The sequence below is a fragment of the Oryzias latipes genome, chromosome 2 (assembly GCF_002234675.1).
Source record: "Oryzias latipes chromosome 2, ASM223467v1".
Classification (NCBI taxonomy): Eukaryota; Metazoa; Chordata; class Actinopteri; order Beloniformes; family Adrianichthyidae; genus Oryzias; species Oryzias latipes.
In genome coordinates this window covers 16,754,449-16,770,045 of record NC_019860.2, presented here as the reverse complement: position 1 = coordinate 16,770,045, position 15,597 = coordinate 16,754,449, and the positions used below count along the sequence as shown (strand labels likewise).

Here is a 15,597-nt window from a genome sequence, read left to right as displayed (position 1 = left end):
ATATATATTGATATAAGTTTATAAATAAGTATCGCGGTATATCACGGAATCGCTTAGGGAACACTGTATCTGCACTCTGCCCTCCGATTGTTATGGACAGGTAGAAGTTGGACTTTTATCACGGATGGGTACAAAATATGGGGTGAAGGTTACAAACAGAATGTGGTTTAATTACAAAGCAAACAAAAACACAGTCAGATGTAAAGTCAATCCACAACCATAAACCTGGCTGTTGGGTTTGGGTTTGGTGTTGCTTTTCACACCAACTTCCGACCTTTTTAGAGAAGAGCTGTCTTTGAGCAAACAATGGATTTTCAATTGTGGTTGCCTTCAGTATCAAAGGAGGAGGAGTGTTTGTTTCCATTCTCCTCTCAGGAGCTGTCTCAAGGCCTGGTTGGCCTTATTGTGTGTCTTTCAGTGACTGCGTCTGCAATCGCACCACCCGTTTGTTTAGTTCCAGCCAGCGAGTAGCAACTGTTTACCTTGTTCGGCCTCGTGGACCGTAACAAAAACACTACCTTGAAGCAAGAAAAAAAAAGAGTCACACTGAAATAACAGGGTAAGATGCACAAACATGTGTACATTGGGTTCAAACAGGGAGTCGCAGTTCTGGATAAAATCTAATTGTTTTTATGTTGTGCATAAATACTATTTTATATATGTTGTTTATAACCTTTTGTGTGCAGAAATTCCTGTAAAAGCTACAGTTACCTGTAAATTCCTGAGATGAAATATCTCCTGCAGCATGCTCACTTTTATCTGAGCTCACGACAGCCCCCTAGCGGATTGTTACGGCACTGCATCCGGGAAGCTCAGCCCCCCCCCCCGTAGAAATTCCTCACTGCCAGGGTGATTCCTGCGGTTTCCAAGGGCTACTTCCTACTGTACCTAATCTGGAGCTGTGGAGGAACTACTTTACAACCTGTGGATGAATTATCAACCAGAGGGATGATATCTCCCCCGATAAAAGGTGAGTTATGATTTAATTACTGCCCCCTTTATCATGTTTATATACTGCAGCGTGAGCGTGGACTTGCCGTCTTGACGGCTTTCACGTCCCGCTTCAATTTCTAAATTGCTCAGAAATGCGTTTCGAAATGGATATGTCCCCCCCCCCCCTCCTGTCTTCTTGATGTTTTGGCGACATGCCGGATGCGTGTATTTGCTGGAAAACATCCGGGAACACGCCCTGGCCGTCTACCTGTGTGAACTTCGTTTGAATCCCCCCAAAGTCACTGCGGTGTGATCAACGGTCAGGCACGAGAAAGTTAACGCGCTCGTGTGCCGCGGCGTCGACTTGCTACGCTCGCCAGTGAGGCCATGTATGCCGAATAAACGCCCCCCAATGGACCCAGTTTGTGTAAAGACACCGGGTTACAGGGGGAGAAGTTGGCCGTGCTTGGCACGGGTGGGCTCGCTCCGCTTTGCTGGAGTACCGCAGCTCAGCTGTAAACTGTAACCTGCGGCGGCACACTTCACGCGGATTGATACACCGTATCTGGGGAAAGTGTTCCCAAGCACACCAAACACGTGTTTTTAAATTCATGTTTGGCCGTTTTTTAATAATATATATATTTTTTTATTTAACCAAAGAATTGATTGCTTTGGTGGGGGTTGTCAGGTAAGGAGGAGGAGGGTGGGTGCCGTTGAGGCCAAAAGGGAAACCGGGGAGTTTCCTGCCTTGGAGGTCCGCCTGCTGGGTCACAGGTGGGGACGCATCAACCTGCTCCACTTGTGGCTCTAAAAGTTCTGTTTTAGCGGCTCATTTCGAGATTTATTTATTGACTTGAACATTATTTCAAATGCTGAAAAGTTGTGTAAGAAAATAAATAAAATAAAAATCGTAAAGATAGGATTTATTATATGTTGAATTGTCAGTTAACTAGTTCCTCTCAGATCATGAAAATTATGTTCTTGTCTAGCCTTTTTCTGATAATGGAGGACATATTTAAATGAAGTTAGCTCAAAATCGCATATCTGAGTGTTTCCTTAGTAAATCGTTGTGAACCAGGAGCAGGTGAAAAAATGCAGTTTGAAAAAACTTGTAGGTGTGACGTAGAAGCTACTATGGCAAGCCACAAGCTCCTTGCTCTGCTCCATTCTGATGCATTCACTTTTAGACGACAAGATCCGTGTACGTTTTTGTTTCCTCGTCTAATCTGTTGTCTGGCTCAAAACTGTACTTCTTGATAGCTCCAATATTCCCCACTGTTTTTGTTGCACTGATAGGTTGGGGGATGTGAGGGGCTGTGAGCTAGCAGTGTAAACTGATGGATGATGGGATGATGATGATGATGAGGCGGGGTCACTCCTTGCTAACAGTCCCGTGAATTTCAGAGGCGAATTTCTTATGAACTCCTGCAGAAACTGTCCTTAGTAAAACAACAGATTTTTTGCATAAAACGACCTAATCATAATTAAGAGATGACTCTTAAAAAGAGATCAAAACGTGATCAGAGTGGGGCTTTAAAGAGAGGTTCTCTGAGGTCAATAGAGTTAAATTCAGGAAGCCGAAATACAAACTGCAATTATCAATTTCTCGTCCACAATGAGTTGTTGAACGGTCGTCCCTTCTGTGAATAAAAGGGGACGCCATCCATACGTCATAACCAAATCTAAATCCCTGATCGGTCAAAGTTTGATCTGGTTTAACTTTCAACAGGCCTTCAATGGCCGCACGTTTTGTACACCCCAAAGACTTTTCATTGACAGTAGTCGCTTGAATGCACTTTGCCGTAGCTTCAGAAGCATAAAAGCATTTTTCGTAGCAGAAATATGCATAAAAACATGTTTGCAATACTAACCCCAATGTCAGTGTTATTAAAAGCAACGTTTCAGACATGTGCTGTTGTTGTGAAAACCCAGGCCTTCATAAATTTCTTAATTTCCTCATCATAAATGATGTACGGTCATCAGGTGAGACTTTTACGCTTGAAAGCGGGCGACCATAGGAGAACGTTTTGTTTCATGTCAACACAGCTTCTGTCTCAGTTTCCGCTCCTGTAAAAGTATGTCAGGTTTGTATGAGATCAGATGGCTGACAACACCTTCAGATTTGGGGTTTTTGCTCTGCAGTGGTGCAGCTGTACAAACTATTTCATGCAGTCAGCCATGGTTTTTAATTCAGGAAGCGGCAGAAGCATTTCTTTAAAGTTTAACCTGAAGATGTTTTTCTCTCAGTCTTAGATAGAAAATGAACAAATATACAAGTATGATTTTTTTTCCTGTTACTTATTAATAATTCTATTTCGAACTGTTGATCAGTTTATCCAGGGTTGGTTTTTGTGTTAAAAAAAATCTGCAGGGAATAAACAAAACTGTTGTGTTTATCCCCTCAGTTTCTGTTTCCAAATGAACACAAGTTGAAACCCCCCAAAAAGGGCTAACAATTTATAGTTATGCAAATACAGCACAGCAAATGTTTAGCCTTTTGAAAAGCAACACATCATTTTATTATTGAGTGCTTTGACTAATTTGGCTTATTTCAAACAATTTCATCAATTAAAAACAATTTACATTTTAAACAGGAAGTGCCCACTGGTTCCAAGAGGACAAAATCCCAAAGACTTCTAGTAAAAAATCATCAAAAGTCATTCTGTTTATCAGAGTAAAGATTCTTGCTCCGCTTCTTTTTTTAACATGTTCTTCATAATCATTTTTTTCTCCATTATATATATAATTTTTATTGCAAGTTATTAAATTTATAAACTGACCCATCAGATGCCTCAATTATAGTCTCTCGTCGAATGTTCAAAACGTTCGATTGACAGATTTCGTGTTGCTGATTGGCTGATTTGTGACAGTATTTGCCGTAGCAACATTGACTCGGACCAATCACTGTCGACTATCTCCAACATGGCGATGTCAGTATCGTGGAAAAATGGCGACTGAATTGAGTTTATGTTGTTGGAGCCGGAAGTAATGTGAGACCTGGACAGGTCGCGTGTGATGTCACCCATTAAAAAATGCGTGACATCACATGCGACCTGTCCAGGTCTCTCCTGATTGACGAAAGTGGTTGCCAAAGAAATGAGGACTTGAACCAACTCGGACCAATCATTACTTACTGACTATTTCTGATTCCAGCATGGTGGCATTTGTTTTTACAAAAAAGGCATTTGACTTCATTTTTTTAGTGCCAGAAGCATGATTGGAGACATCACATTCACTCAGTTCAGATCTCTTATACAGTCAATGATCAGATCTCTTGGGCAAACTGGTTTGCGTTAATATAAAAGTTATGGTTTCCCTGTAAACCACCAATGATTTGGTTTGACAAAAGTGTGAGGAAAAACATCTATTTCTTTCTGATTAATCCTCCTTTCATCAACACCAAATTGGTTGGTGTAACTGTGTGATGTCTTCATGCAAAATGATCTGTTAAGTTCAAAAGCAAAGGTTTTTTTTTGTTAAACGTTTATTGCTTTTTTCTACAACACTAGTTTCAGATCAGACCTTCAAATCAAGATTTCTTAACTGCAGCTGGTCTATTTGACTGATCAGGAAGTCTAAGCTTATTATAACTGCTTATTTAGTCAGAGTCATCATACTTAAGGCTGTTTTTTCTTTTCTTATCGTGATCAGTTATCAACAACACGGGATCATCACAGTCAACACTGCACTTATCTCCCTGAATAATAGTAGGAACTCTCTTTTTTTCTTCTCCATTCATACCAAACTTCTCTGGGCCTTAATCAGTGAAACTGGAGAATGTTTATTAGATTGCACAAATCTAGCAGCCCTCATTAGCTCAATCATGGCCAACAACACATGCGCCACGTGACCGGGGTCAGACCTCCTTGGGGACTCGCCCGAGCACGTCTTATGACTGTCTGCGAGTTCTCCTCTGAATCAGTAAAATTATTGTTTTCAACATCCCGGTTGTCTCTTATTACACCCTGACACAGAAACAGGGTTTCTTATCATGGTCGCCGTGGTTACAGAGGTTGAAAGACCCATAGTAAGCATTGTTTTTTTCTTCTCTACAAGGTGTTGAGTATTCATCTTAAACACAGGTTTCATATAAAGAGATGGCAGACTGTCTTAACTTCCTCAGTAGAAGCTTAGCCTTTTAATACAGGCGACACAAAATAAATAACAGTCTTCAAATTACCGTAACTCCTCATCCATTTACGTAATTTCCATAATTCCAGTGGATTTCACCACTTCGCAAAGCTGCTTTTCTCTGCATCAGAATAAGTTGGTTTATTTTATTTGCGTAAACACGTTACTACTGAAAACGTTTTGCGTATCTGCGCAAAGCTACTTTTCTACACGTTTCTCCTACATTGTTTTTACATTAATTGCTTAAAAAATTTCTGAGTCATGGTAGTTCAAAGAACATCAACACTGAAGCTAGAGCTTTGCTATTAAAGGGTCAATCTGCTGTTGCGTTCCGGATGCCTAAAGTAAGTAATCGTCCCCTCTCCTTGACTCCTTCTCAAACACCGATCCTGTCTGTAGAAGTTCACCCGCTCATCTGCTTTTTAGTGAGGTATCTATAGGAACTGTAAATAATGTAGCCACAGCTGACTGACTAAAAGCTGTTGAATCTGTTGCTCAGCTGTAAAAATTCATTGCTACATTTATGGGGGATCAGTAAGCCCACTGCTTTGATTCATCTATCCCTAATGGCCTCAAGAATGCCAGTCCCTTAAAATGTTCTTATTCATCGCTAGCTAGTACTCCGAGCTACCTGCCAAAATCCAATGTGATTCTTTTGATCAGAAGCAGACTTGGAGAATAAACTTCTTTGGGTTAGCAAATCATTTAATCATCATTTTGATATCAGCAACTTTTATAATTGTGATATAAAGTGGAGCAAACAAGTATCTGATAGCTTTTGACAATTCTTCTGGACGTCCCATGAAAAGAAATAAGAGGTCTATAATGTTAATCACTGATATCCTTAAACTAAAATAGATTTTGAACTCAATACTTTGTAATGGAACCATGGTCAGTAGTGAAGGTTTCCTATAGATCTCCATCAAGTTTGGACGCACTGTAGCTGCTATATTATTCCATTCCCCTCTTGCAGATCTTCTCAAGTGGTGTAATGTTTTGCTTGGCAACACAGACTTTGAAATTCCTCCACAGATTCTCAGGTTGGATTGAGGTCCAAAATCTATCTTGGCCACTCCAGAATCTCTAAATGCTTTTTTAAGGGGCCACTCGTTTGTTGCCCAGGTAATGTATTCAGGATCATTGTCATTATGGAAGATCTAGCCATCTTTCCTCCCAAATGCTCTTACTGATGGAAGAAGGTTTTTGCCTAAAATCTTAACAATCACTGCCCCATTGATCCTTTCCTTAATACCAATAAGTCGTCCATGATGCTTCCACCCTCATGCTTCATAGTAGGTTTGGTGTTCTTGAGATAAAACTCAGCATTCCTCCCTGTCCAAAGATGGCGATTGGCGTTTCTACCAAAAAGTTCCATTTTGGTCTCATCTGACCATATGGCATTCTCTCGATTGTCCTGTGGATCATCCAGATGGTATATGGAGAACTGTAGACAGGCCTGGACATGTGTGGTTTCAGCTGGAGACCATTCGGGACACTGCAAGATTTGAACCCATGACGGCATTGTCTCTTAATAGTAACCTTTGGTACTGTAGTTCCAGCTTTCTTTAGGTAATTCAGTAGTTCCCTTTGTAGTTCTGGGCTGATTCCTCACCTTTCTTTCAAGGCACGTTAAGTTGGGAGTTGGTAGTTGGGTCATCTAGACCCCACAAGACAGTGCTCTGAACCTTTTTTTCTTCTTCAATGATTCTTGATCTTCACTGGTGTCCATGGATTACATGAAATCTTCTCCACCTTTATCCACCTTTGTCATTGTAGGGAGAACACGTTAATGGAAGGGTGGGGTCATGTTGACCCCACAAGATGGCACAAGAATTAAGAACATGTATACCCCACAACCTGTCAAGTTGCTGGCTCATTGGAGATTGGTTCATGCCAGTCTTGTTCAGGTGTACAATCTTCTCCCTGGTATCCTTGGATGGCTTTTTGGTCTTGGTAGAGAGGGACTGTTAAAGGTGTGGACAGGTGTCTTTTTATGCTTATAATCAGTTCAAACAGGTGACATTATTACCGGTAATAATTGGAGGATAGAAACGCTTTTTGAACAAGAAGTAACAGATGTGTGAGAGACACAAAAGTTTAAAACTTATTTTCAAAATCTATTTTACAAGCAAAAGTGAGTTTAAAATATCGATTTGCTCTGTTTTGGATTAATGAAGGTATGGTCAGTGACATTTTAATATAGGGTTCCATTTTATTTTCTGTGTTATTTAATGTCCATTATAGTATGTAATGTATTCATGAAATCCTAAATGCCTCTATTCCTTTAACACTGCTCACTGCTGCCGTTCTCAAAACAAACGAACAAGCCCTCAAGTCAGTAGGAGTCCTCGATTTCTGCAAATATCCTGCCAGCCCCCCTTCCCACCTCTCTTCAGGCTTTGGGGATTTCATTTCATCTCCAAGGTCAAGAGATTTAACTGGCTCTGTGGGCCAATTTTCTGTGGCTAGGCAAAGACAAAAACCACATGTATTATGTCCAGCTTGTCTTCAGAGCCAACTTTCTCTGTGACCGATTAAGAACTGGTTAAGACTCAAAATCCATCTTATTTTTTTTTTTAAATTTTTGAGGGAGAGGAAAAAGCTAAACACTGAAACAGAAGATGATGTATAGCTTTTTTAACCTGCTTTTCTTCTGTGTATTTTTCTGCATGAACGTAGACCCCCAACACTTATTTAGCCTCACTCATCTCTTATTTCTCTGCGGCCCCTGATTCTTCAGTGGATTGAAGCAGATGTTGGTACAGGAGACGGCTCTGAGATGTTTTAGCAGGGATTAATCACTGCATGACCCAGCACGGCAGTCTCGCCAATCGAGTCATCAAGATTTTCTTGGGCAGTGGTTAACAAAGAAACATGTTGGAGCATGGATGACACTGTTTTACACATCCCAGTACAGTACAGTAGGTGACAGTATGCATTATTTTACTAGTTTGCCATCCACAAATTAGTGGAAAGATGGTTAAAGCTGAAAACGTATCTGGCCTTTTTTTCCGTTTGTCCAAAAGAAGATAAACTGACGGAATTGTTTTGCATAAGTGCATCCTTACATGTTTAGCGATTACAATAGAAGCTAATTGGGCCACAAACCATACATTAGCCCAACACTGTACACTGAGTTGTGCCAAAATATTAAACTGAACATTCACAATAGCCCGATAAACCAATCCTTGGGAAAACAGGAGTACTTCAGGATTGGTAGTCCACTAAGTTTGCTTTTGTCTCTGGGTACCTTAACCCTTTAACATTGTTTAATTTACCATAACTCCTTGACCGTTTACACAATTAGCGTTACTCCAAGGGGTTCTGAAGTGCAGAAAAGCAACTTTGCGCCAAAATCCAACAGTAGTGAAATGTTTACATTAATCAACTGATTCAGATTTACTACCAGAACGCGTTCAGTATTGGTGCAAAGCTACTTTTCTCAAGTTGTGAATTCTTTTGAATTACGTTAATTGCGTAAACAGTTACGGCATTTGAAAGATATCTCCTGTGGCTGGCAATTGCTCCGGTATTAAGGGGTTAACACTACAAAAGTCTAGTGAACTCCTTTTTAGAGAGGTGAGTATGCAGAAAAACCCGTAATTTGTTATCACACTGTACTCTTGAGACTTGCGAACCATTTAGAAATCTTTAAGACCTAAACATTTATTTTGTTTGTAACAAGCACTGACTAAGAAAAGCCCGGTAGTCCTGTGTTGTACATTTGTGATCGCCTTCTTGATATTCCCGTTTGAAATAATTGCTGTTGGGAACATTATTTTTTGTACCAGTTCTAGTATTATTTAAAATCCCTACCACACGTGATACCATACTGTATCGTCTGCTTGCTTTCATATTGTAAATGAACCGCACCATGGTTCATTTGCAGGTTAATCTAGTTTTCAGTAATTTTGTTGCCAAACAAATATGTGTTGTGTGAATTTTCTTGATTTTATCTTCTTGTCCACTCCTAAAAAGTGCAGCGTGAAAGTGAACTAAACCTAAAAAGGTATGTAGATGTAAATATGGGTCTATTTTATAATTTGATTTACTTAAAAAAAAGAATGTATTTATTTAAAGGGCCTTTCTTGAGCTTTCCAGGGTAAACTATATCCATATATATTATAATATATTATCATTTAGTAAAGAACGATATTTATACATGAAATATTATTTCGTGAGTTCTTTTCCTACCCAGAAGTAAGGCGACTCAATATCTGACTCACCGGCTTTCGCGCCTTGTGGGTGTCGCCCATTTCATGTCGTCAACCTAAAGCCGGCCTCAGCAGCGTTTCGCCCACGAAAAGAAAAAAACATCAGAAATTTTATAAAGATGGGTGTGCATATTGTGCATTTAAAAGTAAAGCGTTTTTGTCAAACAAGGCTAGCTCCGCAGAGAAAGTGTGTTTGTGTTAGCCTGGGGGCGGAGCTTCCAGCGCAGACTCTTCCTGGAAGTGGCTGTTCTCACTGGTCAACGTCAAAATATTTGACTCGCTTGTTTCGTGGATTGGGAGGGGCTGGTGCTCAGCCATCAAGTTTTTAAAGGAATACTCGGAGATGCATGAATGGATAAAAATATCGCTTTGGGATTGTTTATAGCGAGGAGTTAACATTAAAATACTCTTAAAAGCTTATAAGCCGTTTAAAAATGTTTTAACTTAGAGAATATGCTCTTAGCACAAGGCTTTATAACACCTTAGCTTCTAAAACCCAGGTTGGAGTAGATGTATCACCCTATGAGGTTTATTGTTTTTAACGTATTTGTTGAAAGAAGTGTCGCAATCTTTTTAAAAATTAGTGAAGCTGCATGAACATTCCCACAAAACACGTCTCTCGGTCTTCACAACTGGGTCACGTTAGTGCCACATTATATTTTTGGACTCACTTAGGTGTGTTTTTCTCGAAGAGCTTGATAAGAAGTGCCGTTTGTGTGCTAAATGAGTCTTAGTGCCTTCTTTCTGGGAATTCTGAAGGTAGCAGAGCAAGTGAGGCTGTCGGTTAAGTTTCTCATCACCTTTAAGGCAACTGCAGCCATAAATCAGCAATAAATCAGTTTGAGTTAAAGTGTTGTCTGTCAGCTCAGCTGCTAAATCCAAGCTTTAGATCAACACAAATAGGACATGTGACCATTTTCCATTGGGGTGTGACTCAGAAAAGTCAAAGTTCAGATATAGACGGTAGAGAAATTCAGATTAAGTTCCAACTTTAGTTAGGTTTTAACTACCCGTGTCTTAAACCTTTTGTTTACTCGTCCCGCAGGTTTAAGACATGAAAGCCTCGAGGGTCGATGACTCACATCTCCTCATCCCTCCGCAGTCGTGCATTTTACAAGTCTTAGCTGTAGTTTGCCTATGTGACTATGTGACTCACGCATACAGATCACAGAAGGTTTATGAAGTGTTGAAAATCACCCATGATCAAACACGTGACATGCATTTGTCTAAAAAAGTCTTTAGTAATGGAGTTTTAAAGGAATCTAACGATAGACATTTTCAGATTAAATTGGTTGTTGGGCTTGACAAGGTGGGCTTAGTTTTGTTGGGTCTACCCACCTACCAACTTAACTAACACAACCTTAACCCTTTAACACCGATGCTTTAGCTCGGTTGTAGTTCCAACAGATCCTAAAGCGGAGAAAAGCAGCTTTGTGGTGATACGCAGCATGTTACAGTAGTTTTGTTTTTATGCATTCATTCTTGACCAACTGATTCTGACGCAGAGAAAACCAGTTTTTTATAACTCTTTGACCATTTAAGCAATTATCGTCCAAAGAGTGTGTGTTATTTGCTGTTACCGCTGACAGCTCCAGTGTTAACACTTAAACATCATAGATGTCGGCTGCTACACCTAAATAACACATGCTCTTTGACCTACCGCAACTCTTCACCGCTTTTGCGATTCACATGAATTAGCAGATTCTTACGTAGAGAAGAGAGGCTCCAAATCTGCTAGAATTACGCTGAATGTGGGTCGAAAAGTTACCAGAATGCAAACACAGGAGCTAAAGCCCCGGTTTTAAAGGGTTGGTAATGCAGAAAAAAAAGTTTCTAATAAAAAATACAATAAAACCCCTCCATCCCCTGCACCATGACTAGAAAAAACGTTTCTTTTTTTAATTAGGGTTAAAAAAACAGCATTTTTGGCATGCAGTCGTGACTTCCTTAACTTGGAAATCAATGTGACTTATTTCTTTTAAAACCAGCCTCTAGTGGTCTTGTGAGGAACTGCAGCTTTTGAAGTTAACCTTAAATTCGAAAAAAACAAAAGTTGGGAGGTTTAGATTCAACAACTGTCCACAGTTGTTGCTATTAAGCTTTTTCATTTTATTTTAAGGACGTTTGTTGCTTAATCTTTGCTTGAAACAGGGCTGATTGATAAATAATCCAAAACAGATCAATTTATTCAGTATTCCTTTCATGAAAATAAATTAATTTAAGGCTTTTTCCAGATTAAAAAAAAACAAACTCTAACAGCATTGTCAACCCTGCTTTTAAATTATGGTCTCGTTTTTTGTTTGTTTTTCTGACCTAAAAAGTCGTTAAACCTTTTGGGTTAGGCCCCTTTGTACCTAAATAAGGCCCAAATAAACACTGACCTTAAAAAACGCTTTTATACCTTAGAAACTGTCAGAAAAAGTCTGATTAGGCCTTTTTTTGTGATTGATGCTTTGGATTTGTGCTTGGTGGATGTTTCTTCTGCACTAGACGGTGCAGATTGAGGTTGTGGTTGGAGCCATGGCTACCAGCTGTTTCAGAGCACTTCCTGTGGTTATTGTGGCCTCGTTCCTGCAGGAGTGTCCTTACGATAAAAGCTTTCCTGTATTGGAAAAAGGAAAGATGCCCTAAACCAAGCCTTCATTTTGCCGGAGTATCTTAGGATCTTAAAGCACCGTGTCTGTTAATCGTTTTAGTTCTTGTTGCAAGAACGTTCTCATTTCCCCTAAAACTGCAACTCCTCTCCTTCAGTAAACTTCCTGCTGAGAACCGCTTTGAAGTCCTCGGCGCGTTCATCTGATCTTGTTAGGTGTTTGAAGAGCATCTCTGCCGCAGAGCAACAGTCTCCAGTCAGATGGGAGTAAGAACAAATGACTGTTTCAGGGTTGAAGTGTGTCTTCCATGTGGAGTCAGCTGCTTATTGTCGCCGTGCCGTTAAGAGTGGGAAGCGCTGATTGCGATGCAGCAGGGACCTCTGAGGCAGGGCTGAGTGAATGAAAGAAATCGACGTGTGATTTGAATGCCGATTTTTGTCTTCAGTCAATCAAGCACGTCTCTCCTGCTTAAGTGTCAGAGGCAGGCTTCCCGTTCTTGCCGTGTTCATGTCTGGCTCTTCTCCCCCTGCAGGTTGATGCGTCCTCAGCGGGCGCCCGCAGGGTTGCTTTCAAGCCTGACTGCCGACGGCTCTCAGACTCCACCGGGCTCCTGAGCCGGCCCATCGATCGCACCTCGCTCCACGAGACGGCCCTCACCGTCTGGCCGCCTCCCTTCCAGCGGTCAAGCAATCGGCGGGACTGCGTCGCCATGGATACAGAGTCAACCTACTCGGGCTATTCCTACTACTCTGGACGCTCCCGGGGATCACACAGACACGGGTAGACTCATGTTTTTTTAACTGCTTATATGTTTGGACAAAGAAATTGATCCAATTAAGCTAAAATAAAACTGTTTTTATTTCAATATCCGGAGGTTCAAACTGTGAGAAGCTGTACAATTTTAAAGAAAATACGTTGTCGTTCCAGATTCCACCGGGCAGGAATGTTTCTCCTTTAAGACTAAAGAAGTAATTTCTTACAGGTTCGGCGTGTACGTCCCACAAAAACCTTTTAGATTTAGCTTAAATTTAACAAATTTGATCTAATCTCTTATTTTGACTGGGGCAAATCATTTTGAGAGGTGAGAATTTACTGGTAAAGAGCAAAATGCGGTGCTTTAAATGTGAAGCTCTAAGGAGTTTTTCAGTTTTTATTTTTATTTTTATATATATTTTGGGATTTATGGGTGATCACATGTTTTTATTTTTTCGTTATCCTCTGTGCTTAACCTCCTTATTTGAACTTGTATATCTTAGTGGATAAAGATGAGAAAATGTTTGAAAAATCCTTTTTAAATATTGCGAATGGTGGTTTGACTAAACTGATATATGCCATTCAAACCTCATCTGTCTCAAACAAAGAATCAAAAATGACATCCCAAAATATTAGACTGGTCTTTTTTTTCGCTTTAAAGTCCCACTTCACTCATCTTTTGATCTAATAAAAAAAGTTCCTGGTGATTATGATATGATATGATTATGCTGTTTGTAGCCAAAACCCCAAAACCTGTCATTTTCTAGGACATACTTTCTGCAGAGCGGCAGTAGTTCATTTGAAATTCACCTCTAAATTGTGGGCGGGACCAATGCCAGGGAGCAACCCCACCCCCCTTCCCCTCCCTATCATGGAGTGGAGCAGGGAGCTTGCGGCCTGCCCAGCGTATTTTCTACGTCACACATACAGGTTTTTTTTCCAAGCAGCATTTTCTTCCGTCTTTTCTTGATTCTCAGCGATTTGAATACTCAGACATGCAATTTTAAGTTTAATTTTCTTTATACATGTCCTCCATCATCAGAAAAATGCTACAAGAACATGTTAAAACACCCCAAACCTTCTTTTTTTATTTATTTGAAAAATCAAAAGCTTGTAGACTGCTTTAAACAATTATACTGTTTAATTTATTGGTAGTTGCTAAGAAATTTGGGCAAGAACTTGTTTTTATCTGTTTGATTAGAATTTGTTCATGTACTGTCATTTGACTCGGATGAGAAGTTAAATGGCTGAAAACCTAAGGGGCAAACACTGAGTAACCCCTCCAAACTGACCTTCATTTAGTATCAGCTTGACAGAAAAAAACATGCATTTGTTTTCTGGAAATAATTTCAGACATCACTGGTTAAAAGGTAAATAAAAGTATTTATATCTTGGTTAGTGATGCTCATATTTTTATCATGATTTGTTTAAAAGACGGTTTAGGCATCAGGTTTTTGTGCAGAGTTGCAGAAGTCATCTTGGAAAGGAAATCTGAGTTAGAAATTCATGAAAATCTTGAAATAATGTAGTTTAAACGGCTAAAAAAATGGAAAAACATGACAACAGGGGCTTGAGGTCTTATCTAGAATACTGGTTAAAATTTCTTTTTCAAAGTTTTGGAACAAATATTATTTTTCTACACCCATTTTTATTAATATTCCCATTCAGAATAGCCTTTTTTTCTCTCATGTATAACATCTTTGCAATCACATCAAGCTTTTACTTAAAAAGGGTTGGCTAGTTTTTTTTTTTAAATTCTAAAATCAAAACTTCACAAATCGAAAAAGGTTTCTTTTTTTTTCTTTTAGTAATTTTTGCCCCAATTTCTGACTGTTTTCCTCCACGCTGGCGCCCGTGCATGAGTTTGTCATCAGCCTACTAGCCTGGGCTGACAGACCTCAGGAAGGCAGCAGCAGGACGGTGCCGGAGACGCCGGCCTGATTGAAGGCTCCGAGGAGATGAGAGGAAGTCATCGAGGAGGAGGCTCCGGTTCCTCAGCAGCCCCTCCCGGGTCACCGCTCATCGTATATCTGTCGCCGTGCCACCTGTTAGGAGTTTGGAGCCTCTTCATATCATCGTCCGCGCTCCATCACTGTCTCATTACGCCCCTTCACTTTGGATCCTTATCACGCCTGTTTGTTTCCTGTCCTCACCGTGCCCACGCTCCATTTTTCTTCCTCTGCTCACGCTCATATCAGTGGAACAGCTGCTGGTGTTATGATTCATTCCAGGACCCCCCCCCTTCTCTCTCTGAGGTTTGGAGGATGGGTCGCCGTGGGGGTATCGTCCGCATTCCCCAGGGCAGGAATGTGCCCTTGAAGCTCACAGCAGCGCCAATGAAAACTGCCTTTTCTTTGGAAAAAGCTCGAATCTCGCTCCGCCTGCCTGCGGTTTTTTCAAATGACTGACAGTCCGTCGGAACATACGGGCTTCCCTGCCAGGCGCTACTGCTCCACTCCAACTGTGACCGAGCCAGAACCACCGGCTGGCCTCTAATTGCAGACACAAAAACCTAATGGCTGTCTTTAAAAACCCCTGGTAAAGGTGCTCTTTCTATGCCAAACCCTCCGTCTATGAGACTTCCAACTGTAATCTGTCAGCTCTTCCATTCTTCTTTTGTCATTTTTGTGTGCGGGGCCAGTTTCTGCAGCATTACAACCTGCTCTGCTTCTTCATTTTTGAGTATTTAAGTAATTATTAGCCCAAAAATGTCGTGTTGGGAGCAGCTCATGTGGAAAATTGGCTCCTTTGATTGCTATAACTCCAGTTACAGAGCCAGCAGCTGGATTTGCAGGGGGCTAAGTGAGTCATTGAAGTTCCTTCATGCACAGTTCTGGTGTCATACAGAGGCTGGCGGATGACCCTGTGCTTGAAACCTACTTTTGTTTTTAAAGGGGGAATACAACAGTCCAGGCATTTTCTTGGTCATTTTAATGCCGTTTTAATATTTGAGCTTTTTTTCTCCTTGGATG

General features: G+C 40.6%; 1 protein-coding gene across 2 annotated transcripts in view; it reads left to right on the top strand.

Annotated features, from left to right (window-relative positions):
- Positions 1–448: 448 nt before the first annotated feature.
- Positions 449–15,597, top strand: part of vangl1 (VANGL planar cell polarity protein 1) — a 52,941-nt gene continuing 37,792 nt past the window's right edge. Inside the window, exons 1-3 of one of the 2 annotated variants that reach the window (XM_011484379.3) lie at positions 449–559; positions 687–970; positions 12,405–12,652. In XM_011484379.3, the coding sequence (XP_011482681.1) occupies positions 12,582–12,652 (71 nt within the window). In that variant the 5' untranslated portion in view covers positions 449–559; positions 687–970; positions 12,405–12,581. The remainder of the gene's footprint in view (positions 560–686; positions 971–12,404; positions 12,653–15,597) is intronic. The other variant, XM_020710355.2, reaches the window with a different exon arrangement.